This window comes from Pelophylax lessonae (genome assembly GCF_965119305.1).
Source record: "Pelophylax lessonae genome assembly, chromosome: 5".
Classification (NCBI taxonomy): Eukaryota; Metazoa; Chordata; class Amphibia; order Anura; family Ranidae; genus Pelophylax; species Pelophylax lessonae.
In genome coordinates, this window is record NC_138772.1 from 216398580 (window position 1) to 216425470 (window position 26891).

At 42.0% G+C, this 26891-nt stretch overlaps 1 protein-coding gene across 11 annotated transcripts in view; it reads left to right on the plus strand.

Annotated features, from left to right (window-relative positions):
• Nucleotides 1-26891, plus strand: part of LRRFIP2 (LRR binding FLII interacting protein 2) — a 156470-nt gene that overhangs the window by 43419 nt on the left and 86160 nt on the right. For 5 of the 11 annotated variants that reach the window (XM_082257333.1, XM_082257337.1, XM_082257339.1 and 2 more), the window contains exons 4-9: nucleotides 8575-8628; nucleotides 8714-8758; nucleotides 11637-11705; nucleotides 14937-14987; nucleotides 26431-26472; nucleotides 26748-26810. The exons of the other annotated variants lie outside the window; for them this stretch is intronic. In XM_082257333.1, the coding sequence (XP_082113459.1) occupies nucleotides 8575-8628; nucleotides 8714-8758; nucleotides 11637-11705; nucleotides 14937-14987; nucleotides 26431-26472; nucleotides 26748-26810 (324 nt within the window). The remainder of the gene's footprint in view (nucleotides 1-8574; nucleotides 8629-8713; nucleotides 8759-11636; nucleotides 11706-14936; nucleotides 14988-26430; nucleotides 26473-26747; nucleotides 26811-26891) is intronic. 11 annotated transcript variants of the gene reach the window in all.

Sequence of the window (26891 nt, forward strand, 5' to 3'; positions counted from 1 at the left end):
GGTTATTTCTCTCACACAGCACATGTATACTTGCAACTACACCCCAAAACACATTCTACTACTCCTTCTGAGTATGGCGATACCACATGTGTGAGACTTTTTCACAGCCTGGCCACATACAGAGGCCTAACATCCAAGTAGTACCGTCCGGCATTCTAGGAGCACAAATTACACATATAATTTCCTGACAACCTATCGCACTTTTGAAGGCCCTGGAGCACCAGGACAATGGAAACCCCCATAAAATGACCCCATTTTGGAAAGCAAACAGCCCAACGTATAATTTTTGAGGCATAATGAGTCTTTTGAATATGTCATTTTTTTCCACAAGTTTTTGGAAAATGTGGAAAGAAAATGAAAACACATTTTTTTTACACAAAGCTGTCCATTTATGCAATATTTCTAACACATCGCATGTACATAGCAAAACTTGCACCCCAAAATACATTCTGCTATTCCTCCTGAGTATGGCGATACCACATGTGTAACACTTTTTCACAGCCTGGCCACATACATAGGCCTCACATCCAAGTAGCGCTTTACACAAAGTTGTCCATTTATCCACTTTAAGACTGGGCCTATTTTTGACACTTGGTGTTTACAAGCTAAAATCATTTTTTTTGCTAGAAAACTACTTTGAACCCCCAAACATTATATATTTTTTTTTAGCAGAGACCCTAGAGAATAAAATGGAGATCGTTGCAATATTTTTTATCACACCATATTTGCGCAGCAGTCTTCCAAATGCGATTTTTTTGAAAAAAATTCACTTTTTTGAACTAAAAAATAAGAAAACAGTAAATTTAGCCCAATTTTTTTCCATAATGTGAAAGATAATGTTACGCCGAGTAATTAGATACCCAACATGTCATGCTTCAAAATTGCGCATGCTCACAGAATGGCGCCAAACATTGGTACTTAAAAATCCCCATAGGCAACATTTTAAAAATTTCTGCAGGTTACTAGCTTAGAGTTACAGAGGAGGTCTAGGGCTCAAATTATTGCACTCGCTCTAACGATCGCGGCGATACCTCACATGTATGGTTTGAACACCGTTTACATATGTGGGCGGGACTTGCGTATGCGTTTGCTTCTGCGCGCGAGCTAACGGGGACAGGGCGCTTTAATTTTTTTTTTTTTTTTTTTTTTCCTATTTATTTTATTTATTATTTTTTTATTTTTACACAGTTTAAAAAAAAAAAAATGTTTTGATCATTTTTATTCCTATTACAAGGAATGTAAACATCCCTTGTAATAGAAATAGGCATGACAGGTCCTCTTTATTGTGAGATCTGGGGTCAAAAAGACCTCACACCTCACAACTACACTAAAAAAGAAAAAAAAAAAAAAAATTGTTGAAAGAGGAAAAAAAAAAAGCAAAAAAAAAAAGCGGCCCTTTAAACCGGTTGCTAGGCAACGTCTTTTGACGTAGCTCCGGTCCTCCAAGACCATAGAGTTGAGTGAGGGCCATCTTGCCCTCACTCGACTTCCTGTCTCTGAGGATCCGGGACCGGATAGTTTTCCCCGCTGCCGGCGGGTCCGGTAAGCTGGGAAAACGTCTGGGACGCGGCAGGAGGGGGGGGGGGCACCTCTTCCCCTGCACCGTAAGGGTAATTCCGCGGCGAATCCGCCACTGGGACCACCCTTATCTGAAAGCCGACCGCCCGCCATTTAAAAAAATACCAGGGTTATGGGGGTTATCTGCTGCCATAACCCCAGTATTTAGCTTTTAATGGCCGACGCATATAGTCGTTAGGCGGTCAGTAAGTGATTGCATGTATATGGCAAACAGGTGACGATGACTGACGGGGTGACAGGTGACGATGTCTGATGGGGTGACAGGTGACGATGACTGATGGGGTGACAGGTGACGATGATTGATGAGGTGACAGGTGATGATGATTGATGAGGTGACAGGTGACGATGATTGATGGGGTGACAGGTGACGATGATTGATGAGGTGACAGGTGATGATGATTGATGGGGTGACAGATGACGATGATTGATGGGGTGACAGATGACAGTCACTGACGGGGTGACATGTGACGATGATTGATGGGGTGACAAGTGACGATCACTGATGGGGTGTCAAGTGACGATGACTGATGGGGTGACAGGTGACGATGACTGATGGGGTGACAGGTGACGGTGATTGATGGGGTGACAGGTGACGGGCGATGGTCACTGATGGGTGAGGGTGACGGGCGATGGTGCACGGCGGTACTGATGGCAGTCTCTGGTGACCGGTGAACTTTAGGCTATGTTCACATGTGAGCGTAGCGATCGCGGGCAGAATCACTGCGATTCCGCCCGTGATCCAGAAATCATTGCAAATTGCGGGGCGCCTGTGCGTTGCCCGTGATTTGCAATAGCACCCCAAACGCTGTGCGATGTTGCCGCCATTTCCGCCTGCCGAATCGCGGTAACATCGCGCAAACAACGCATGACGCTCCAAAGAAACTCTTGTACCTTTTTTGGGCGTCATGCGATGTTTGCGCGATGTTACCGCGATTCGGCAGGCGGAAATGGCGGCAACATCGCACAGCGTTTGGGGTGCTATTGCAAATCAGGGGCAACGCACAGGCGTCCCGCGATTTGCAATGATTTCCGGATCGCGGGCAGAATCGCAGTGATTCTGCCCGCGATCGCTGCGCTCACATGTGAACGTTATGGGTGTCAATTTCTGGGCACTGATGAGGTGACTGTTGGGTGACAGGTGACATTGGGGGGGGGCTAAGGACTGTGTGGGGACCTTTATTAGTGTGATTTTACTTTGTTACATGTGTACAGAGCAGTAACTCACTATTTCTAGCTCTTCTCCCCTCATACTGGAAGCTGTATGAGGAGAGACGAGCTAGTAACACTGAGTTACTGCTCTTTGTTTACATTTTGTGATCGGCTGTGAATGGATTCACAGCCGATCACATAGTAAACAGTCACTGTCAGTGACTGTTTACTACCGCCGGTGACAGCTGTGTTCCTACGGAACACAGTGCCACCGACACGACCGCGCTGCGCGCTCCCGATCGCGCATGCGCGGTCATCTGGTGGGCGCCTTCATTGTGATCGGCTGTGTCATTGAAACACAGCCGATCACGTGGGAAACAGCCACGCCCATTGGCTGTTTCCCCCCTGCCGGTGACGGGGGGTGTCCCGGGGACACCCCGACACCGGCAGTGCAGGGCGGCGCGCACGCGATCGCGCGCCTGCCCTGCTTAAAGTGCCGCCGTCATATGACGGCGGCCCAGGATAATGGTCGCTCCGCTCCGCCGTCATATGACGGCGGGCGGGCGGCAAGCGGTTAAACGCCATTTTTTTAAAAACATTTTGAAAAATCACATTTCACTGCATTTAAAAAATACTAAACAGTAAAGTTAGCCCATTTTGTTTGTATATTGTGAAAGATGATGTCACGCCGAGTAAATAGACACCCAACATGTTACGGTTTAAAATTGCGCCCCCCCTCCCCCCCCGTGGGATGGCGACAAACTACGGTCAATAGAGATCTCAATAGGCGACGCTTTCAATTTATTTAACGGTTACCAATTTAGAGTTAGAGTGTAGCTCTTTTTTTTTAATTATTGCTCTGGTGTTCGCGGCGATACCTCACATGTGTGGTTTAAACAGCGATTTCATTCGCGGCTCGACTTCCGTATACGTTTTTTTTTGTGCGCGAACGGTGACGGGGGCGGCTAAAATTTTTTTTTTTCCTATTTATTTTATTTATTTTTTTTTAACTTTATTACAGGTTTTTTTAAAAAAAAAAAAAAAATCTGATCACTTTTATTGCTGTCACAAGCAATGTAAACATCCCTTGTGACAGCAATATGCAGTGACAGCTACTCTTTATGGAGGGATCGAGGGTTTAAAAGACCCTAGACCCCTCCACTACACTTCCATGTATGCAAAACGGCGTTTTTGCATACAGCCGTTTTTAAATTTGCCGCTTTTTGCAGCACAGTAACCTGGAAGTGACGTCATGGACGCCGCCTCCGTGTTACGTCATCGGAGACCCGATCAAAGCCATTTCCGGCATTGATCGGGACTCCATCCAGCCGGCGGACGTGCCGGCTGGGTGCTCCGGGCTCCCGGTGGGACGGGAGCCCCGAGCAAAGTCAGGGAAGGAGGGGGGAGGGGTCGCGTCCCCTCCCGCTCACCCGGGTAACGATCGAGCGGCTCCCGAGCCACATCGGTCGTTACGGATGGAAAGCCGACCGTTGGCTGTAAACCACGGTACTGGGATGATGCCTCTAGCTAGAGGCATCACCCCGGTATACTACCGCAAAGTCTGCCGACGTATATATACGTCGGTAAGTGGTTAACAGTGTGAATTTGCATGGCAAGTAAAATAGAATGTATTCCTTTTGAGGGAATTCATATAAATGCGGATGATTTTAGAAAAGAGTCCTGTGCGAGTTTGGCACGGTGTGATGCGATTTTCCACATAAAGAGATTCAAGAGCATTGGACCTCACATGGAAACCGCATTGCTGAATCCCAGTTCAATCCACACCACTGTGAATCTCACTTCTTTTACACTGCTGATGTGTGGACCGGGATTGAATGAAGGAGAAAACTTGACATGTCACTATTCAATGACATACAGCAACACTCCAGGACTACAGTTCCCTGCTCTCCTTGTGGCAGTGCCATATTTTGGGTAATGTGGAGGATAAAATCTATTGTTGTTGCTAGATTAATAAAGCGGGTGAGTAGTGTACAAACACTCATAGCCAGAGGGAGAGTATTGTACACACACCCATAGCCAAACCTAATATCCATTGCTGTGCTTTCCTCTGTAGACTGAGAAAACCAGGGGATGGGACTTGTCCACAATGCTGCTGACTTACTGCTTCAGTGGTACCAGTGTGTAAAATCAATCAGCCTTACATCAAGAACATAAACAATGGAACTGAAATATTTGCCTAACAAGAATATCAAAGCATTTTTTGAAACTAATATAACTGATTATTCTCCCTTTACAGTATATCTAAAACCAAATAAACAAAAAAAGTAGTCTGTTTTATTTGCCATTTTGTATATTAGTGAGATTTCCCTTTACTTTGTGTCTTTTGGACTCAAAAAAGGTGAAAGGATATCTTTCCATTGTGAAGGAAATCCCCTCTTAGAAAGTTTTTATGGGTACAAGTGGCCCATCTGTTCCCCTTCTAGTGATACATTTTGATTTTACCCTGATTTTCATTATTTGTCACAATGGTGATCAAGAAAGATAGAGAGAGCTAATATTCCTAATATTGACACAGAGCGCAATAAAAACCAGACACTCACTTTAACCCCTTAACACCCGATCTAATTCTAAAAAAAAAAGTTGCCATTAGTTTAAAATCTAAGAGCCTAGTGCACCCCTTGTGAAAGTCTGAGTACAATTTAGAGTACTCAAAGTACTATTCCTTCATTCAAGTGATTGTAAAGTCTCATGTTTTTTTCTTTTTGTAAGTAACAAACATGTTCTACTTACCTCCTCTGTGCAGTTGGTTTTGCACAGGGCAGGCTGGATCCTCCTTTTCTCCCTCCTGTTGTGTGGCCCCACAGCAAGCAGCAGTGTTCGCCCCCTTCCTAATTGGCTAACTGACTTTGATTGACAGCAGCAGGAGCCAATGGCACCACGGCTGTGTCTTACAATCAGGAGGGAGAGTCCCGGATGGCCGAGGGACTCGTGGACATAGCTGGATAGAAATGGGGCTCATGTAAGTATTCGGGGGTGCTGGGGAGGTTGCTACACACACAATGCTTTTTATCTTAATGCGTAGAAAAAAAAACCTTCTGCCTTTACAACTTCTTTCACCTTGCGTGTGTGGATGGGAGGTCTTTTTTTTTTTTTTTGTATTTTTTTTGTTCAGCAAGTGGACAACTAGCCGTCTATGGATAGCTTTAGTTCACCTTTTAAATAATTAATACTGAGCATTCAAGAAGCCCCCACAGTGCTTTGAGGCTGCGGTGATAGGGGGAGGGAAAATGCACAGCACATTTGCTGGTTTGTTACCAAGAGAGAAGTCCTGTTATGCTGCCAGTGGTCAACATGTCCCGATTCTATGCCAGCACAGGGTGGATTGTCAGAACGGATTTTTTTATTTCTTTTTTTGGTGTCACCTGGATGAAGCAGCATTTGCTCTACAGGTATGTCATGTAAACAAAGCCACATTTTTCAAATCTGGACAATGCTTTTTACACTACTGGGGCCCCTTAATTGCACAGTATTTTTATTTGTTTTTAAAAAGGTGAGCTAACCCATTAGGTAGTGCACCTAGAGTTTCAAATGTGGCTTTTCCTGTTGTGTAACATTCCTCATTCTTTGCCATAGCTAATATCCACTACACAAACTTCATTCTGTTTTTGTTAATAGATTTATGTTTTTATTGGCTTTTCTACATAGGGAGATTGTGCAGTGAATTTGAAGTGAGAAAGTGGTCAAGGGGCAGCTACAGTACCCAAAACTTTTTCTGTACCCCCCTCCCACCCTTCCAATCTGTGACTGCAATAGGCATGAAGAAATTAATATGTTCTTAGTGATTGACAGGTGTAGAGAGCGATCTTAATGTAAAATGATTGCAAACAGTAAAACACGGTCTTGCTATGATATTAAAGACAATATGTAAGGACCAACAGAGGCAGTCTTAACCATCCTTTCCTTTTTAGAAATGCTAGTTTCCTGGCTAACATGGTGATTGTGTTTTTGTCTTTTATGATCATCAACTTCTTTTGTAGCCAGTAAGCGAAGTGGGACTTTACTCCCACTCTGCGGTCTGGCTGCTTGTTCATATCTGTGACTTAGGAACCATTAAAAACAGAGCATCCAGCGTTTATATATATATATTTTTTTTATAGTCTTAAAACAATTTAAAACTGCCTGTTGGAACACAGAATGGAACTAGCTACTAAATTTTACATTAGGCTGTCCACACCTGCCCTGTGCAATTCCAAAACTTGGCATGAATATACAAACAAATTTTGCCCTTTGATGTGATACTGTAGATCAGGGGTGTCAAACTAAAATTCTTCTCAGGCCGCATCAGCATTATGATTGCCTTCAAAGGGCCGGTTGAATCTGTAAGACTAGTTGTCCAGCGCACCCCACCCCCTCTTACATCAGATGTCAAGAGCCTCCCACCATCAGAAGTCAAGAGTTCCCCACCTTCCCTTACAGCACAGCACACCTCCACTTACCTTGTGCTGCTGCTGGGAAGAAGCTGGGGCATTGCGGGGGAAGCAGAGAGTGCAGGGTCTAGAGGAGAACCAAAAGAGGGCTGGAACTCTCCTGCAGCTGCAGGAGAGGTGTGAGGGCCACATAAAATGGCCTGAAGGGCCGGATTCGGCCCGAGGGCCTTGTTTTTGACACCTGTGCTGTAGATGGTAGTCGGATATACAGGTGCATTTCTGCCAACTTCAGTACTTTAAAATAGATCTAAACCCAATTGCTAAAATTTCATATAAGCTGTAACAAAAGTTGGTTTTGCAGCCCTTTCTGCTTAAGGGGACTATAAGCAGCCTTGCTGACGCACATTGTCCATGCATGCTCCATTATTATCATGATCAGAAAGCTAGTCAGCAATAATGTGCAGCTGGCTGAGTGAGATCAACACCGAGATGCAAAAATTGGTCGAAAACATGGGAAATTGTGTTTTATAACAAAAATATGACAGTTGTATGTGTGATACTTGGTGATTTACCAAACTAAATAAAGTAGTATTGAAGTTTAGGTCTACTCTTTAAGTCTACAAATAAAAAGGCAAAATCTGACAGTCTCAGTGCTTTAAATCCCTGAAGTGCTGCAGTGCGATTTTGGCATTGCAAGAGAGAGAACTAAAAGAGACGGCATATTATCTTTGTGCCATATATCTTGTCAAGAGGGAGGACAGTAGTGGTTATGGCAAGTTCTTAATCTGCCCTATTTATCTTTTACATGACAGCTGTCAGTCAGTGGGCTTCTGTCTTCCACTATAGACACAAGATTTTGCCTGGCACTAGGTAAAGGCAGCTCATCTATATTGGTTGCAGAGAGCATTATAAGCTTGTAAGATCACCTCTGCTAAGCTAACAAATGTATTAAAGTAGAGCGAGATGGAGGGAGGAACGCTTGCTAACAGGTCCAGTTGCTCACTCTGCTCAAAACAGCAGGCAGATGACAAGTGTCAGGTGTGACCGGTAGGCATAAGATCATCATTGTCAAACTGTCATATCACATCTATTGAACATTTGAATGTACCTGCTAAAAGGTGCCTTGAGTACTGGGATTAGGAGCATTTTTACTTTCCTTTTACTTTTTTCAGCTGTTCCAAAGTAGCGAACACCTGAGGGCCTTTAAATAAAGTGTGGTAACAAAACAATGCAGTTTGAAACCAATCAAGTTTTAACATTTGTTGGATGTTTCACGCTTGAAAAATAAAGCAAGGATTCTGGATGGTTTTAAAAAAGGCAACAACAGACTTATGCATGATACTTTGAAAGTTTTTAATTCAATCTTTGTCCTTCTGCTTGCTGGAGTGTATAGTTGTTTAAAGAATATTTTAGTGTTCATAAAATGAATGACACTTTAATGTGCTATGTTTCATCACAGGAGGATTCTGACCGGGCCAGGTACTCTCACCGGTCCAGTCATCGTCCATATCTGGTTTGTACTATTTTTTTCATCTTAGGTTCCCACTGCTGACATCTTCCAACACTAATCATCTTTCTTCATGACTTCTTTTTTTAAGGAGTCTTCTGGGTTGACCAGTAGCCGAGGTCTTGAAACTCATAGGGTTAGTGTGCTTCCTGGTTTTTAGAGTGTATCGAAGAGATTTAACCAGACAATTGTCACTTTTTTTGTTTTATTACTTAATCTGTGTGATGTTGCATTACTAACAGGTTTTTTTTAGGCTTTCAGCATGGCTGATTTGTTATGTTGTGGAGTGCACAATTCTTAGTAAGCTTTCCACCTCTCTATTGGTGCAAAATAGAATGCATCAACAGCCAGGAAGCTGCTTTTTGCTGACCTATAGGACAAATCCTGGCTGGGAACTGAGGAGGAACCAAAAGATGCAAATAAGCTCCAACCATGATTAGATGTATAATAAACTATGTTATGCTTAAATGGAATCCTAAGTTCTCTGGATTTATTAGGCAACCATTGCTGAGCTCTCATTATGAAAGTTTAGTTGCTTGACTATCCTGTGGACCTTGAAGGCTTCAGAGCCGGTTCACACTGGGGCAACTTGTCAGGCGACCTGGTCATCTGACAAGTCGCCGTGGGTCGCCTGCCATAGATTAGCACAGGACCCGTTCTAATAGGAGCAACATAAGTTGCTCCGACTTAGAAAAAGGGTCCTGTACTACTTTGGGGCGACCTGCATTGACTTCAATGATATGAAGTCCGTACATGCCGCTCCGAGGTCGTGCTGCGAGCTGCGCACCGCAACTTCACAGGTCGCCCAGCAAAGTCGGGTCGCGCCTATGTGAACCGGCTCTAAGTGCTATCTGGGCCACTGACCTAGAATATGCTTACTAATCTTTATTTTATTTTTTTTCTTCACTTGCGCCCATACTTGTTCCAGGTCATTAACCTGTAAATAATTAACTCTAGAGGTAACCAGGCAACGTGCATTTTTAGAAGCAGGTCAGCAATAGTAGCCTGCATATGTTTCTCAGTAAGGTCCATGTCACACTTTAAATTTGCTGAATTGTTTTCCATCATCTGCTTGATCAGTAAGGCAAGTGGATGGTGATAGCGATACCTTGTTTATCCAGCTGGTAAAAGAGCAACACACGTAACAAGGTGAGCGTTTCACCTCCTTGGTGTTACCTTCATAGCGGTCCTGCCTCTTCCTCTGGTGAATTTTTGTCAGTGGCAGGATCACAAGCAAAATATTGGCCTAGAGATTTTCTTTAACATTTTTTTCTGCGTTGTTTGCTCTATCATTTGAGAAAGCGTAGGTTTCTTCCAATTCAATAATTGTTTAGAGTGTTTTGAACCAGTGTGTGGTTATGGTTTCGTTTAATTTGGTTTCTTTTTGTGTATTCTCATCCTTGCCATATGCTGCCTTATGCATGCCTGAATAACTATCCTACTGTTGCCATACAGTGTTGAAGTTATATGGTAAAGATCTGCAACACACTTGTTTCCATTTATTACAAGGTGATTTCTCCCAAACTTTTCTTAAGGAGACACTGTCACCTTTCACATGCAGAAAGAGTTGTGTTGCCTGTGTTTGCTCCCAGCTCATGCTCCTCTGCACCTAGCAAGAATACCTTCAAATTCAGAGTATAGAGAAGCATATAATTGGTTTTCCTGTGACTGTTCTCATGCCCAGCAGATAATCCTAAAGCCTTAGCACTGTCACTTTACCAGAGGAGTGATGTCACCGCTTTCCCAGGTCTCTGACACAACCAATCAAACAAATGCACTGCAGAGAGGTAAAAAGCTGCAAGGGAACACAGACCTGGTTAGTGGAGAATCTACTCGTACCTGCAACAGCACCCCAAACACCGATGGGTGTAAACCAAATCCATTACAGTTAGACAAAGCTCTTGACATTTCTGGCTTGTGTTGGAACTTGCTGCCAAGCCTCCCACATCCTCCAACGCCCACTGCAGGAAGGTGGAGGGAACAGGCAGGCTTTGGGACTATTAGTAAGGCCACGGATTTGACAGTGACAGGGGTGTTTGGGAAACTGATGCAGGAATGTGCAGGCATTCAAAATTAAAATTGAAAATACTCTCTAAAGCAGTGGTCCTCGGGCCCACTAACAGGCCAGGTCTGCAAGATAACTAAATTACATCACAGGTGATCTAATTTGCTGCTCAGTGATTGCAGTATTCTAGTCTGCATTTCCCCAAGGTAATACTTAAAATCTGGCCTGTTAGTGGGCCCTGAGGACCGGAGTGGAGGACCACTGCTCTAAAGTACTGCTCTGAAAGGTATGAAATGTATGAAACCTTATTACCTTTGATATGATGAAAAATCTGCAGCCTTCCCTAAAGTATTAAAGGATTAGTAGGACCAAAGCTCTATTGACCACACTTCCCCTGTAGTTCACAGGATTGCACTTTGTTCAGCACTCCTGTGACCTGTATTTAGCCAACAGTGCTCTAAAGGCCAATGACGTCACTGTCAGTCCAGACTCTGGAGAGATCCCCACTTTATTATCAGGATCCACCCAAATGCCGGACTGTCAGCTGGCTCAGACTCTCAGCACACATATGAGAGCCTTAGCCAGCCACTCCTGCCCCCTCCACAGCCCAGTGCTCTAGGAAGAGAGCCAGTGACTGACAGTTGCCAACATTCAGCTCACTGAATACCAATCTTTAGGTAGTGAACACTCATCAGTTGTTGCTTAAAGTCCAACTCCAATCAAAACGTAAGTGAACATCTTTCAAGTGGGGTGATAAAAACAAAACATCTGATGATTTTTAATCTCTCCAAAAATCAGTAATTGCATTTATAATTTGGCTAGAGTTGGACTGAGCCTTAAATGAACCTAGATGGGAATATTGCTGAAGACGTCCTGATCATGTTTTCACACATTTTGTTAATTGGCTATTATGTAACATGTCGTGTAAGTGCTGTCTTTTTATTTAACATTTTCTGGATAATGTAACATTTTTGGATGTTTTATACATAAATATTTGTTTACTCTTAAGAGCTCATCGTTGGATGTCAGTGGCTCACACAAAAGCAGGGAAAGTACTTCCAGGAGGAGAGACATTGTGGTGTGTACTTATAGCAAGCATTGCAGTGTAGAAACATCTAACACTTCTTTAGATACTTTTGTGGCCATGCATGTTGTAAGTTGAGTTTGGTGGTCAAAATATAAATTTCATCCATACTGACCTTTTTTTCCCCTCAATTGAGACATAAAATGGATGGCTATATCGTTTAATGCATTTTAATTGAAAGGCAACTATAAGCATGCTGCACTGAAAACACTTAATATGTACTATCAATGTGTTTTTGTTGATTTCACCATAGAAGTTGTTATATGCATGTTAATTGATTCTATTGTGCTCATAAGATGGAAAACTAATAAATGTATCCTAACACCTGCTGTGGTAAATAGCTTTTGGGGAATGAAATTTGTCATCAGATTCCCCGATAGATTGTTAAATGTACATTTTTTTTTTCTGTTTGTTGAAGGACACAGTAAAGCTATAAAAGGTTAGGAGTAAATAAAAGTACAGCCTAGGGACAATCCCCTGATAGTGTCCCAACCCCTTATCTACTCAGGACTGCTCAGCCTTAAGTTGGGTCACACATGGGTCAAAATTCGGCCAGTTCAGCAGGGACAGGCTGAATTTCAATCCCGGTATGGCTACTTTGATTGAAGGGATGCAACTTCAACCATCCTGCCGGAAAATGTCTGCAGTGTTAGTATAGTAGGCTATACCCTGCAGCCCTGATCAGTGTATTCTGGTGATGGGTAAGTCTCCTAGCTGTCACAATGCAAATACACAGCGGGGAAGGTCCCCCCATCCGCTGCTAATATGTGCATGGGGGCATGCAAGTGTTTTTTTTTTTTTTTTTTTTATCCAACCGGCTGGTTATACATTAAAAGACAGGTTGGACAGAGTGCTATGCATTAGTCTCCTCCAGTCAAACCTCCTATGTAACCATTAGACCCCATTTTGTGTGGTTTTTACCTCTATTAACTCTTTGCAAGAAGTGGTCTTTTTGGTGGCTTGGCTCAGCTTGATAGGTTTCTGAGTTGACAGCCTTGTCTGGCAAGCCTCTGCTTTTGGTTTGGCACAAGAACAGTGTAATTCTTAGCCTGGTGTTTTAATTTTTGCCGAAGGTGGTGTCCACTTTTCATTTTAATGAGGGAATCGCCCTTTTACTTCTCTGTCTGTGTTCACTGAAGGACATGGCACCCACACCTCTGGATCTTATATTTTTAGTGGGTATAGAAAAGAATCACCCCTCCTTAAAAATAATCACATTTTATTGCTTTGCAGCCTGAAATGAAGACGAAGACAAACTATTTTTGTTTTATCCAGCTGTATTTACTTATACTGTCAACGTATAAAATCCAGTGAAAGATATAACACTAAAGAAATTAATAAATTCAAAAACAGAATCCCAGAGTATGAAAAGGGATCACCCCTCCTAAAAATGACTTCTAAAGTCAATCAGATGTAGCTAATCACCTTATCAATGGCACACAAAGCCATTTGACTTTCAGATGTGGTCATTCTGAATAGCTCAGCATGAAAAGAGTGTTCCTGGAGCATTTCAGTCTCTGGTAGTACAACTGAAGCAAACCATAAACTTTGGGTGGCAAGGCACTGTCAAAAGCTAAGTTGTGGCTTGGCAGAAGTTAGGAGGTGGATAATAAAAAAAAGAAAAAAACATGAAAAGTCTTTATTAATGCCTAGAAGCACAATGAAGTATATTTTTATGAAGTGGAGAAGGTATTTGGTAAAACACAGACCCTCCCTGGATCAGGATGTTACTCCAAACTGGATAAAAAAGCCAGGAGGAAACTGGTCAGAGAAGCTACCAAGAGGCCTACAGTAACTGAAGCAGTTGCAGGAATTTATGATAGAGTGGTCATTGTGTGCATATGTGACAACAATATTAGAAATTCTCCACAAATGTGGCTTGTTTGGGAGCGTTGCAAGAAAAAAAAGTCACTCCTCAAAAAAGGCCACATGCAGTCACAACTGAACTTTGCCAAAACGCCTTGAAGATTCTGAGGCCACATGGAAAAAGGTGTTATAATCAGATGAGACTAAAATTGCAGTATTTGGCCTCAACGCCAAACGACATGTGTGACGGAAATCCAATACCACTATTCCTACAGTAAAGCATGGAGGTGGTAATATCTTGTTATGGTGGTGTTTCTCTGCAGCAGCAACTAGAGCACTTGTCAGGATAGAAAGAAAAATGGATGGGGCAAAATACCATCAAATTCTTGAGGAAAATCTGCTGCCCTCTGCCAAAAAAGTTGTCAATTGGAAGAAGGTTTACTTTCCAACATGACAAAGACACAAAGCACACAGCAAAAATGAACTCAGTGGTTGAAGGAGAAAAAGGTGAATGTTCTTGCATGGCTTAGTCAGTGCCCAGACTTAAACCCTGTTGAAAATCTTTGCAATGACTTGAAGAGTGCAGTCTACAAACGGTCACCATCAAATGTAACTGAACTTGAGAAGCTCTGCAAAGAGTGGGCACATATTGCAAAGTTTAGATGTGCAAAGTTAGTATAGACATATCCCAACAAACTAAAGGCTATAATTAAAGAAAAACCTGGTTCAACAAAATACTGACATAAGGGGGTGAGCATTTTTCCAACTCTTTGTTTTTGAATTTTTTTTCTGACATGTTGGTGTTATATCTTTCATGTTATAAGTTGCACTGAGTAAATACAGCTGTATAAAACAAATACTGTGTTGGTCTTCATTTCAGGCTGCAAAGCAACAGAAGGTGATTATTTTAAAGAGGGGTAATTCTTTTTCTAAACCCATTGTATGACCATTTATTCTGCTATTTACCTCTTTTTAAATTACTGAGCTGCCTCTAGAAGATGGTGCATTGGGTTACCCACATAGGCCTCTGCCCCAGGCTGTGGTTTTGTTTTTTGTGGCCAGTATCCTACTTCTGCAGGTGGTGTTCTAGCCCATCAGTCACAATCTTCTAGCTCTCTAAAGTGTTTTTTTGAATACGAGCAAGGAAGTCCATTTTTAAATTTTATTTAATTAAAAAAAACATAATCAAAGCTAACCTTAACACTAACTTGTGTGCCCAAATTTTGCAATGGTTTTAGGCAAGCTCGGATTTTAACTGCTGATGATTTCATTTTTAGCAAAAATATTTGTTAAACAATAATATGGATTTGGTTTGAGCTGAATTTTGTGTGCATTATGCTTGTTCAATCGTTTTTTTTTTTTTTATGTATTTATTTTTTTAAACCATTTTCTTCATCCTTTTAATTTTGTTACATGAAGTTGGACATTTTGAAAGATAAATCTTCGAAGTCAAGCAGATATGGAACAGATGTATGTATCAGCCCAAAGTGCTGTTTAATGTCTAATATTGGCTTTTTTTTTTTTTTTTTTTTTTGGCACAATAATTGCCTTCATAAAAATAAAATACATTTTTGGCTTGTTGTGCTCCTGATATATTTTTGTTTGTAGTATTAAGTAATTTTAGTACAACTCTAAGAAAAGAGGAAAAGTAGATACTGGCAATGAAAAATCACATAATTCAACTAAGTCAATAAATATTATTCACTATTAATTCAAGTGTTATTTTATCGTCCAGCTTGAGTCACCATTGTCAAAGGCTTTAGAGCCCTGCAAAATCTTGTTTCCAGTGTTATTTCTAAGTGTTTCTGGGAATTCTGAATACCATTCTAGTGATGTGCTGTAGAAGTACTATAGAACAACCTGGAATTTGGCTTAGAGTGGCCTAAATGTTATACATGGGTGATATTGGGGTGAATATGTAAAGCAGACATCTTAAGCCCAGCCCCTCTAGACTTTGGCATCAGGAAATCCCTCCTGGTGTAAATATTTAATTTCAAGATACTTTTAAAACTGAAAAAAAAAATCAATATGTGGGAAGATTAGGAGTATGCTCATGGTAAGAGGTTTATTTGCCCAGAGTTCTTCTTTAACACTAGTGGTGTTTTTATTTGGAAAGTCATATACATCAAGTTCATCTTATTGCTTAAAGCGGTGGAAAACCATACCAATTTTTCTTTTTTGGATCCTGCAAAGTAAAGGCATATAGTATCATTGCATACTAGCACATTATGAAATACTTAGCTTAGAACTAAGCCCTGCAGCACCACACTGGCAGGCGCTTCCTTCTTGGTTCGTGTCTTCTGGCTGTATGATTGGCCATGCTGCAATGACGTCACGGACCACCTCACGTAACTCAGAAGGGACGGCAGGGGTATTTTGTCCCTTCAGAGCGCATTCCTCGGTGACATCACCTGCTGAATGCAGTGTGACTATCTCCTAAACCGTGCAGTTTAGAAGATATTCATAGTGCCTACAGGTAAGCTTTATTATACTCTTACCTGTAGGTACACATTTACGATAAGGATTTACTTTCACTTCAGGGTATATAAACTCAGCTTTACAGTTTTTTGAATGTTTACGGATTCTTTTTATAGGGACTCTTGTGCCTGAAAAAATACTGTGAAAAGATGGCCCCTGCTAAAGAAGGCTATTAATACGTCTCTATTAGGCTGTGAGTGCTAACTTTACTCACTTTAAGTGTTATCGTGAGTAAGGAAACTTAAGCATTTGACACATCTCAGGTTTGCAGATATCCAGTCTCCAATGTGTGCTGTGGTTCCACCTGCTGGCTGTTAAGTCACTACGAGAGACATTATTAATGCAGCAGCAATCAAGAGGAACCACAGCGCTCATTGGGCCAGGTATCTGATACACCCAAAACCTTGTCAAATGAAGATTCTTCAACTGCCGAAGCTCTTGGGGATACTTACCCCTGCCAGTACTGTATATGAGTATTAAAGGGCTTCTTTCCAGGGGCAACAGTTTTGTCCAGTTAAATGTCTCTTTGGCTACTTGAGGACTGCAGAAACACTGACATGGATTGTGTAGTACAGTGGGGAAAAAAAATAATTTGATCCTCTGCAGGTGTTGCAAGTTTCCCTGCTTACAAAGAAATGGTCTATTTTTTTTTATCATAGGTATATTTTAAATGATAGAGACAGAATATCAACCGAAACTCCAGACAAAACACATGATAAAAATGTTATAAATTGAGTTGCAGTTCAGTAAGTAAAATTAGTATTTGATCCCCAAGCAAAACATGACTTGGTACTTTGTGGAGAAACTCTTGAGGCAAGAACAGAGGTAGGACAGTTCTTGTAGTTGGTTACCAGGTTTGCACACATCCCAGGAAGGATTTTGTTCCACTCTTCTTTACAGATCTTTAAATCTTTAAGGTTTATTCACTGTTGCTTGGCAGCTCAAAGTTTCAGCTCCCTCCATACATTTTCTGTAGGATTAGAGTCTGGAGACTTGGTAGACCACTCCGTGACCTTAATGTGCTGCTTCTTGAGCCACTCTTTTTTTTTTGTGGCCTTGGCGGGATGTTTTGGTTTGGGTGATTGTCATGCTGTATGACCCATCTTCAGTGTTCTGGCTGAGAGAAGAAGGTTCTTCATGCAAGATTTTGCAATACATGGCCTCAATGCGGCAAAGTTGGCCTACACCTTTAGCAGAGAAACCCCAAAGCAAAATGTTTCCACCTCCATGCTTGACTGTAGGGATGGTGTTCTTAGGGTCATAGTCATCATTTTTCTTCCTCCAAACACGGCGAGTCAAGTTAATGCCAAAGAGCATTATAGTCTCATCTGACCACAGCACTTTCTCCCAATCCTTCTCTAAATCATTTAGATGTTCATTGGCAAACTTCAGGCTGGCCTGTACATGTGCCTTCTTGAGGAGGCGGACCTTGTGGGCGCTGCAGGATGTCAAACCGTAGTGGCGTATTGTGTTACCAATGGATTTGTTTGAGAATGTGGTCCCCCCCAATTGACTTGAGATCATTCACAAGTTCCTCCTGTGTAGTTCTGGGCTGATTCCTTATTTATCATGATCTTCCATACCCCATGAGGCGAAATCTTGCTTGGAGCTCCAGACCGAGGGCCATTGATGGATATTTTGTATTTCTTCCATTTGCAAATAATAGCTCCCAACCGTTTTCCCCTTCTCGCCAAGCTTCTTGCTGATGGTCTTCTAGCCCATTCCAGCCTTATGCAGGTCTACAATCATGTCCCTGATGTCCTTTTGACCACTCTTTGGTCTAGCCCATGATGGTGGGTTTGAATGAAAGAGATTCCATGGACAGGTGTCTTTTAAACACATAACAAGTTGTCCTTAGGAGTACCCGGGAACAGAGGGAGGAAAGGGAAGAGTACAGAGTGGAGAAGAGTTAGGATCTTTTCACACGGGCTTTCCACCCGGCGGAATCAATCTGCCAATCCCTGTTGAGCAGGTGGATGACCGCTCTGTCTCTGCTTACTTTGCAGAGACTGAGCTGTCAGATCCCTGCTCTCCTCCATGGGAGATCGGATGAAAAGTACCGCCTGTCCGTTTTCCTCCGATCCTCCAGACGGATGGAAAATAGGGTTTCTATTCATCTGGATTTCACTGACCACTTTCGACCGGATAGCAGCGGGTGTTAGCGGAGTTGTCACCGCTGACATTCGCTGCTCCATAGAGGTGCATGGAGCATCGGATCAGGTCCGCCTGAAAAAACTGACAGAAGGACCCAATCGGAAAGCCCTTGTGAAAAGGGCCTTAAAGATGGGACTAAAGGAAAGGGAGATGGTGGGTGGGAATAGTTTTTGCAAGAAGCTTTTTCAGTTTTATGAATAACGTGTAATATGCATAATGTGTAAACTAATAATATTAATATAAGAAAAAAAGAGCACCTTCCTAAATCGACAGGACTAATGTGTGTACTACATGAGCACATACTGTAGCCAGTCTGTGGGAGCCAGAATTATTGTTGGTTTGTATGGGATCAAATACTAATTTTACTCACTGAACTGCAACTCAATTTATAACAATTGTAGCACGTTTTTTTTTCTGGAGTTTTGGTTGATATTCTGTGTCTATCATTTAAAAGATACCTATGATAAATAATATATATTATCATATATATATATATATATATACTGAACAAAATTATAAACACAACACACTTGTTTTTGCCCCCATTTTTCATGAGCTGAACGCAAAGATCTAAGACACTTTTCATGTACACAAAAGGCCTATTTCTCTCAAATATTCACACATCTGTCTAAATCTGTGTTGGTGAGCACTTCTTCTTTGTCGAGATAATCCATCCACCTCACAGGTGTGTCATATCAAAATGCTGATTAGACAGCCTGATTATTGCACAGGTGTGCCTTAGGGTGGCCACAATAAAAGGCCACTCTAAAATGTGCAGTTTTATCACACAGCACAATGCCACAGATGTCACAAGTTTTGAGGGAGCGTGCAATTGGCTTGCTGACTGCAGGAATGTCCTCCAGAGCTGTTGCCCGTGAATGGAATGTTCATTTGTCTACCATAAGCCATCTCCAAAGGCTTTTCAGAGAATTTGGTAGTACATCAAACCGGCCTCACAACCACAGACCACGTGTAACCACACCAGCCCAGGACCTTCACATCCAGCATCTTCACCTCCAAGATCGTCTGAGACTAGCCACCCGGACAGCTGCTGCAACAAGCGGTTTGCATAACCAAAGAATTTCTGCACAAACTTTTCAAAAACTGTCTCAGAGAAGCTAATCTGCATGCTCGTTGTCCTCATCGGGGTTTCAACCTGACTGCAGTTCGTCGTCGTAACTGACTTGAGTGGGGAAATGCTCACATTTGATGGCGTCTGACACTTTGGAGAGGTGTTTTCACAGATGATTACTGGTTTTCTTTTATCTTTGAATTCGGCTCATGAATCAAAAATGGGGGGAAGAAACAAGTGTTGCGTTTATAATTTTGTTCAGTGTGTATGTATGTGTGTATGTGTGTGTGTATAAGTATATATATATATATATATTATATGTATGTATGTATAAGGGCCGGTTCACATTATTGCAGCTGCGGCGATCGCATGTAATTCGGAGCGCACTGCTCCTTCATTACATGCGATCTGATGTGCGGATGCGAATTCCGCCATGCACTTTGTATGGCTGAATTCGCACTGTATCCGCACCAAACTCGCACAGGACCCTTTTTTTCAGCCGCATCAGGATCGGATTGCACAGTGGTTCACACTTGTGCGATCCGATCCTGTGCGAACTGTCAGATCGCATTGCGATATGCGATCAAACTGGGGGTGTCGTTAACATTTAATTGACACCCCCTGCGTATCGCATATGGCAGTGTGAACTCGCAGCCTTCCCGCATCGCACAAGTGTGAAACGAGACTAAAATACGGATTCACACTGCTTGCAACTTCCGCAAGACTTTAAAGTTGGACCCCAGTGTGACTTCGGTACAGCTTCCATGTGACTTCTTTAACTGAAGTCCATGCAAATCGTACCAAAATAGGACCAAAAGTAGTGCTTTTTGTAAATCAGAGCGACTCAAGTCACACCCATTAGAGCGGTTCTATTGCACAAAATGGGATCTGACTTCTGATGTGACAAGTGCTCCAAAGTCGGCACGATTGTCACATCAGTGTGAACCAGCCCTAAGTGGACAAACCTAAAAAAATCTGCAGGGGATCAAATAAATATGTTCTCCCCTGTATGTGTGTCCCTTCTAACATACCCAAATATTACAGACAACTCAGGCATTTCTAATTGAATTTAGGTTTAATGTTAATTTTACAAACCTTGTTTTATTTGAATACATTTTCACCTATGATCAGATTTTAAAAATTAGCAAATTACTGTTTCAGCTTTAATGCAGGAATGCATTTTTGCGGACTTAAATTCAGCCACTGTGAAGTAGCATTATTTCAACTGTGTAGATTGCCGACAGAAATCTTGTTTTTTAAAATAGACATAGCTCATGAGAAATATTAAGAGGGGGAGGTGACCCATTGAATTAAAGCTATAATAGAAGCCTTTTTACTGACTCATGAGGTTGATCATGTGCGGCTTTGTGCCAGTGCTTACTCATATCCATTTGCTTCTGGTGGATGATGGATAGCAGGGTGTGTCGTGTTTTGGGTTTCCTGCTCTGGCTAGCCAGTGATCTGTGCCAGCTTTATTGTTCTTTGGTATAGATGCAAGTATATTTTAGTTGTTTCACATAAACATCAATCTAATTGCTCTATGGCTTTAAATGCAGTGTATACTGTATATATACCTAAATGCCAGTACACAGTTTCACTAAACTTGACAAACACAGCTTATTGATAATGTCTGTTGCTTTCATCAGTGCACTGCTTTCACAGCTCTTCCCCTCCCCAGTTTAGGGGTTAAATCATTATTATGTCTAATACACGTTTTTTGCCTGTATAATCCCAGCTGTGTTGCATTTTGCTCATGTGATTTGGAGCATCTTTTACAATATCGTCCCTAGCCTGTTTGAATTTCTGATCATTGTCCCAGAGTATGCCAATGTGGAAGCCATGGTTAGTACATACATTTGGATATTTAGATTTTAAGCTTGAATGAGCAGGGCCCTCTGATTCCTCCTGAATTGTAATGTAACTGTATTGTTTGCCCTAATGTTGTAAAGCATTGTTGCCGCCATATAAATCCTGTATAATAATTGACTTTTTTTATGCTTACAGTGTATCCATAAAGTATTCCCATCGCTTCACTTTTTCCACATTGTGTAATGTAACCACTTCTTTTGAAAATTGATTCAATTTATTATTTTCCTCAAAATTCTACAAATACCCTATAATGACAACCTGAAAGAAGTTTGTTTTAAATATTTGCAAATAAAAAATGAAAAAATCCCAGGTACAGAAGCATTCATAGCTTTTGCTCAATACGTTTTTTGAAGCACCTTTAGCACCAATTACATCTTCAAGTCTTTTGACTATAAAACTACAAGCTTGGAACACCTATTTTTTGGCAGTTTCTCCCATTCTTCTTTGCAGGACCCTCTCATGCTCCATCGGGTTGGATGGGGAGCGTTGATACACAGCCAGTTTCAGATCTCCCCAGAGATGTTCAATCAGATTCAAGTCTGGGCTCTGGCTGGGCCATTCAAGGACATTCACAGAGTTGTCCCGTAGCTACTCCTTTGTTTTCTTGGCTGTGTACTTAGGGTCGTTGTCCTGTTGGAAGATGAACCTTCATCCCAGTCTGAGGTCCAGAGTGCTCTGAAGTAGTTTTTTTTATCAAGGATGTCTTTGTACATTTCTGCATTCATCTTTCTCTTGATCCTGTCTAGTCGTCTAGTACCTGCTGCTGAAAAACATCCCCAAAGCATGATGCTTCCACTACCATGTTTGACACTAGGGATAGTACTGGCCAGGTGATGAGCGGTGCCTGGTTTCCCCCAGACATGATGCTTGCCATTAAGACCACAGAATTCCATCTTTGTTTCACCAGACCATAGAAATTTGTTTTTCATGGTCTGAGAGTCCTTCAGGTGCCTTTTGGCAAACTCCAAGCAGGCTGTCGCATGTCTTTTACTGAGGAGTGGCTTCTGTCTGGCCACTCTGCCATACAGGTCTGATCGGTGGAGTGCTGCAGAGATGGTTGCTCTTCTGGAAGGTTCTCCCCTCTCCACAGAGAAACGCTGGAGCTGTCAGAGTGACCATCGGGTTCTTGGTCACCTTTCTAAGTCCCTTCTCCCCCGATCGCTCAGTTTGGTTGGGTGGCCCGCTCTAGGAAGAGTCCTGGTGGTTCCAAACTTTTTCCATTCATGAATGATGGAAGCCACTGTGCTCATTGGGACCTTCAATGCTGTAGAAATGTTTCTGTACCGTTCCCCATATGCAATCCTATCTTGGAGGTCTACAGACAATTTCTTCAAGGACTTCATGGCTTGGTTTGTGCTCTGACATGCACGGTTACCTGTGGGACCTTATATAGACAGGTGTGTGCCTTTCCAAATTATGCCCAATCAACTGAATTTACCACAGATGGACTCCCAAGTTGTAGAAATATCTCAAGGATGATCAGTGGAATCAGGATTCACCTGAGCTCAATTTTGAGTGTTATGGCAAAGGCTATGAATACTTATGTACATGTGATTTTTTTTTTTGTTTTTTATTTTCAATAAATTTGCAAAGATTTCAAACAAACTTCTTTCATGTTTTCATTATGGGGTATTGTTTGTAGAATTTTGGGGAAAATAATGAATTTAATCCATTTTCGAATAAGGCTGTAACATAACAAAATGTGGAATAAGTGAAGCGCTGTGAATACCTTCGGATGCGTTGTATAAGTATGTATGACACCTTGGTTTGGAGTATAACTTAAAGTGGTATTAAACCCAAAATCTAATATATTGCATCCTTTAAATTCTTAGATGTAGTGGCTGTGGTATGTTTTTTTTTTTATTTTGTTTCCACCCCATCATCTGGCCAGAAAGTCAGCCATTTTCCAGTTTCCTTTAACAGACAAAGCTCTCTTGCAAAAGTGGCAGCTAGAGGGCAGAGACAAACTATCACTGACAGAGGTGCTTTCAATAGTCCCCTTTTATTCATATTTTATGTAAAATCTTTATCCCAAAATGAATTAAACTGCACCTGTAATTGTTTAAAAAGTGTTAGTTTGAATTCAGCTTTACTATGTTGGTCAAGTCTTTAATCGGCTAGTGTATCTAACACTGCCCTCGCATCCAAAGATGTGTCTCTGTTGCTCATCCAATGGAGAGAAGACACCTTAAAACCGGAAGTGTTTATTGGCTAGGTGGAAATAAAGGGGAAAAAAAGCTTAAAGCTGGGTTCACACTGCCGCACGGAGCGGCTCACAGGAGGGGTCCGGTGCGTCCCTGTTAACCATTTCAGGTCCCATTTCAGGTCCGATTTCAGTCTGTATTTTTGCTGAATTTGAACCTAAAACGAATCAGAAGATGCACAGGAGAAACCCGCATTAAAAACCCAGCCTAAAAAAAGAAGTAGGTTTTGTTTTTTAAAACTTAACTAGCCGGATGCAGCATCTGTCCCCCTCTGGCTCTAATGCTCAGAACCGAGCGATCAAACGCAGCCGATCGCTCAGTTTTTAGAGCTCCCTGAGCACTTGCTGGAGCACTGAGCTGTGGAGGGGGCCAGAGCAGCTGCCTCAGGCTCTCAGTGGTTTGCTGAGAGGCAGAGCTTGGGTGCTGGTCCAGGGTTCTGGGTGGATCCTGACCATATGGTCGTGTTCCTTCCTGAGCCTAGCCCAGCTGTGTGACGTCAACAGACAGCAAGCTTCAGCCCGCTGTCTGCTGAAAACTGGTCACAGGAGTGCAAAACAAACTGCACTCCTGTGATGCACAGGAAAAGTACAGTCAAATGGGCTTTGGGTGTTATTCTCCTTTAAAGGAGAAGTATCCTAAGGATTATTGAAATTTATTCTGCACTCCTGTGATCCGTTTTCATACGACAGCGGGTTATGATGCCCACTGTCGGCTGACATTACAGAGCTGGTCCACGCTGGGGAAAAATCCTGACTATATGGTTGGAATCCAACCAGAACCCTGGACTGAGAGCTAGCTCAGCCTTTCAGTGATCCGCTGAGCCAGCCCCTCTTGCCCCTCCACAGCCCAGCGCTCCAGTGAGCGCTGTAGGAGCAGAGAGCTGCTGACGCATAATCGCATCTTTCTGTTGAGAGTGGAGGGGGAGAACTGAGCGATCATCGGTGTCTGAGCCTGTGGGGGACAGATGCAGCATCAGATTGATGCTCTAAATCCACCTAGAGATGTATGATTTTTTTTCTTTTTTTTTTAAATATCTCAAACTTCTCTATTAAAACAAATGCAACCACCTGTATTTAAGGATTATCCATTCACAATATATTAAATGTTTGTTGTTGTATTTAATACTGTTTTAGTAGATCATCCTTGGTCTGGTCAGTTTTCCAGAGAGTTTTAAAGTGATAGTAAAGACAGCACCCTTACTATATTTTCAGAACTTTAAATCTGAGATCGACTCCAGTCTGGTCAATAGAGCCATAGATAATTTTTGAAGGAGACAACCATACTGCAAATAAGGCTCTTTTCACACTTGTGCGACTTGTCTTGCAATTTGGGGTGAAAAGATGCATGACAAGTCAAACTCCATGATTTCCAGTGAGTACCATTCATATCTGTGCGACTTTAAAGTAGTCCCTGTACTACGTTGGTCCGACTTTGATGCGTTTTGAGGTCCATAGACAGGCATTGCTTTAAGTCCAGTCAAAATTGCAGCAAAAAATTGTGGTAAAATCGCACGACTTTTAGGTCGCACAAGTGGGAAAGGGGGCCTAAAGAGCACTCTTTTGTTTGATTAGTCCTGTAAAATACATGTTTTAACTTTGGCCCCTTTCACACTTATGCCACCTAAAAAGTCTTGCGATTTTGACTGGACTTGAAGCAGTGCCTATGTCTATGGACCTCAAAACGCATCAAAGTCGGACCAAAGTAGTACAGGGACTACTTTGAAGTTGCACAGATATGAACAGTACTCATTGGAAATCATGGAGTACGACTTGTCATGTGACTTTGCAGTCCTAAGTCGCAGGACAAGTTGCACAAGTGTGAAAGGGGCCTTAAGGCCTGAAAAAATGTTAGTGCCTAACAGAAAGTGCTGTTTTTAGTTGCAGCAAATGTGAAATGCTCTCCTAGAAATATTGTAAACCTATTGACAGTACAGGAAAACTACTGTTATTTTGAGTATGTACTATGAATGAAGTAGGAAAAACATGTCCTTAACCACTTAAGCCCCGGAAGATTTTACCCCCATTCCGACCAGGGGGTATTTTGCGATTCGGCACTGCGTGAATTTAACGCACAATTGCGCGGTCGTGCGACGCTGTACCTAAACGAATTTGACGTCCTTTTTTTCCCACAAACAGAGCTTTCTTTTGGTGGTATTTGATCACCTGTGCGATTTTTTGATCACGCGCTATAAACAAAAAAAGAGCGTCAATTTTGCAAAAATAGCAATATTTTTCACATTTTTTTATATGAAATTCCCCCAAAAAAAAATGTAAAAATCAAAATTTTTAAAAATTTTCGGCCAATTTGTTTTATGCTACCTATGTTTGGTAAAAAAAATCGCAAAAAGCGTATTTTGATTGGTTTGCGCAAAAGTTATCGCGTTTACTAACAAAGGGAAAGATTTTTGTCATTTTTGTTGTTTTTTTTTTAACGCGTAATGGCGGCGATCTGCGATTTTTTTTTGCGGTACTGCGACATTGCGGCGGACAGATCGGACCCTTGACTGACATTTTTGACACTTTTGGGGTTACCAGTGACATTTCTACAGTAATCAGTGCTATATATATGCACTGTTACTGTAAAAATACACTGGTAGTGAAGGGGTTAACTTTATTTGGAAGGGAGGGGCTGTGTGTGTCCCTAGGGGCGTGGTTTCTACTGTGATTGGCTGTGGCTCTAGCTGTAAGGACACTGATCAACGGATCTACATACAAGATCCGTTTTATCAGTGTCTTTGCAGCGAGGAGAATGACAGGCAGTTTGTTTACACAAGCTGCCTGACATTCTCCCTCTCCCCCGCCGATCGCCGAGTGACCGGCGGACATCGGGTCCGCTGGTCACACGCGCGGGGGGGTCCGTGACCACGCGGGAGCGCGCCCCCGGGGGCGCGCGCTCGCTCCCTAGACCCTCACAAGCAAGCAACGTAGCCCTACGTTAGTTTGCCTGTGAGGGGCTGACCGCCGACGTAGATAGTCGTGCGGCGGTCGGCAAGTGGTTAAACATCCCCTGAAGTCAACTAAAACATCTGCACTTTACTTTTTTGATGCTTTAAAGATTAAAGCACCTATCGATTGTAGGGTTTGTTTTATCTTTCATCATTCTCCCTAATTTGTTTTTGCTTTGTAATTTATGTCAGTATGACTCGCTGAGGGATTCATCCAGGAGAAGCGTGCACTCTGTATGTAAAAAGACATTCTGTGCATGGTGTGATGGCACTTACAACATGTTACTGTGCAGTGGATTTATTTACAATAAATGAAATAACCTACCACTAATTTGTTTGCAAGTGTGGTTTTCTGAATTTTGATAACCTCTAACTTATTGATAAGAGATTTTAATAGCTCCATCTTAAAAGTAAGATGATGTTGATAAAAAAAAAAATACATCTCTTAGGAGATATTTCTAACGTTTATTATATAGTGCATTAGAAAAAAAATATTTTTATTTTTTTAGAATCATACCTACAACTCTTATGGAAGCCAGAATAAATCCTCTAATTCTCATAAAGACTTACTGGTTGGTACCAACAATTCCTTTGGTGACATATGTCAGCATGTTTTTTTCTTGTATCCCAACACACGGAACTGTCTGCAGCAT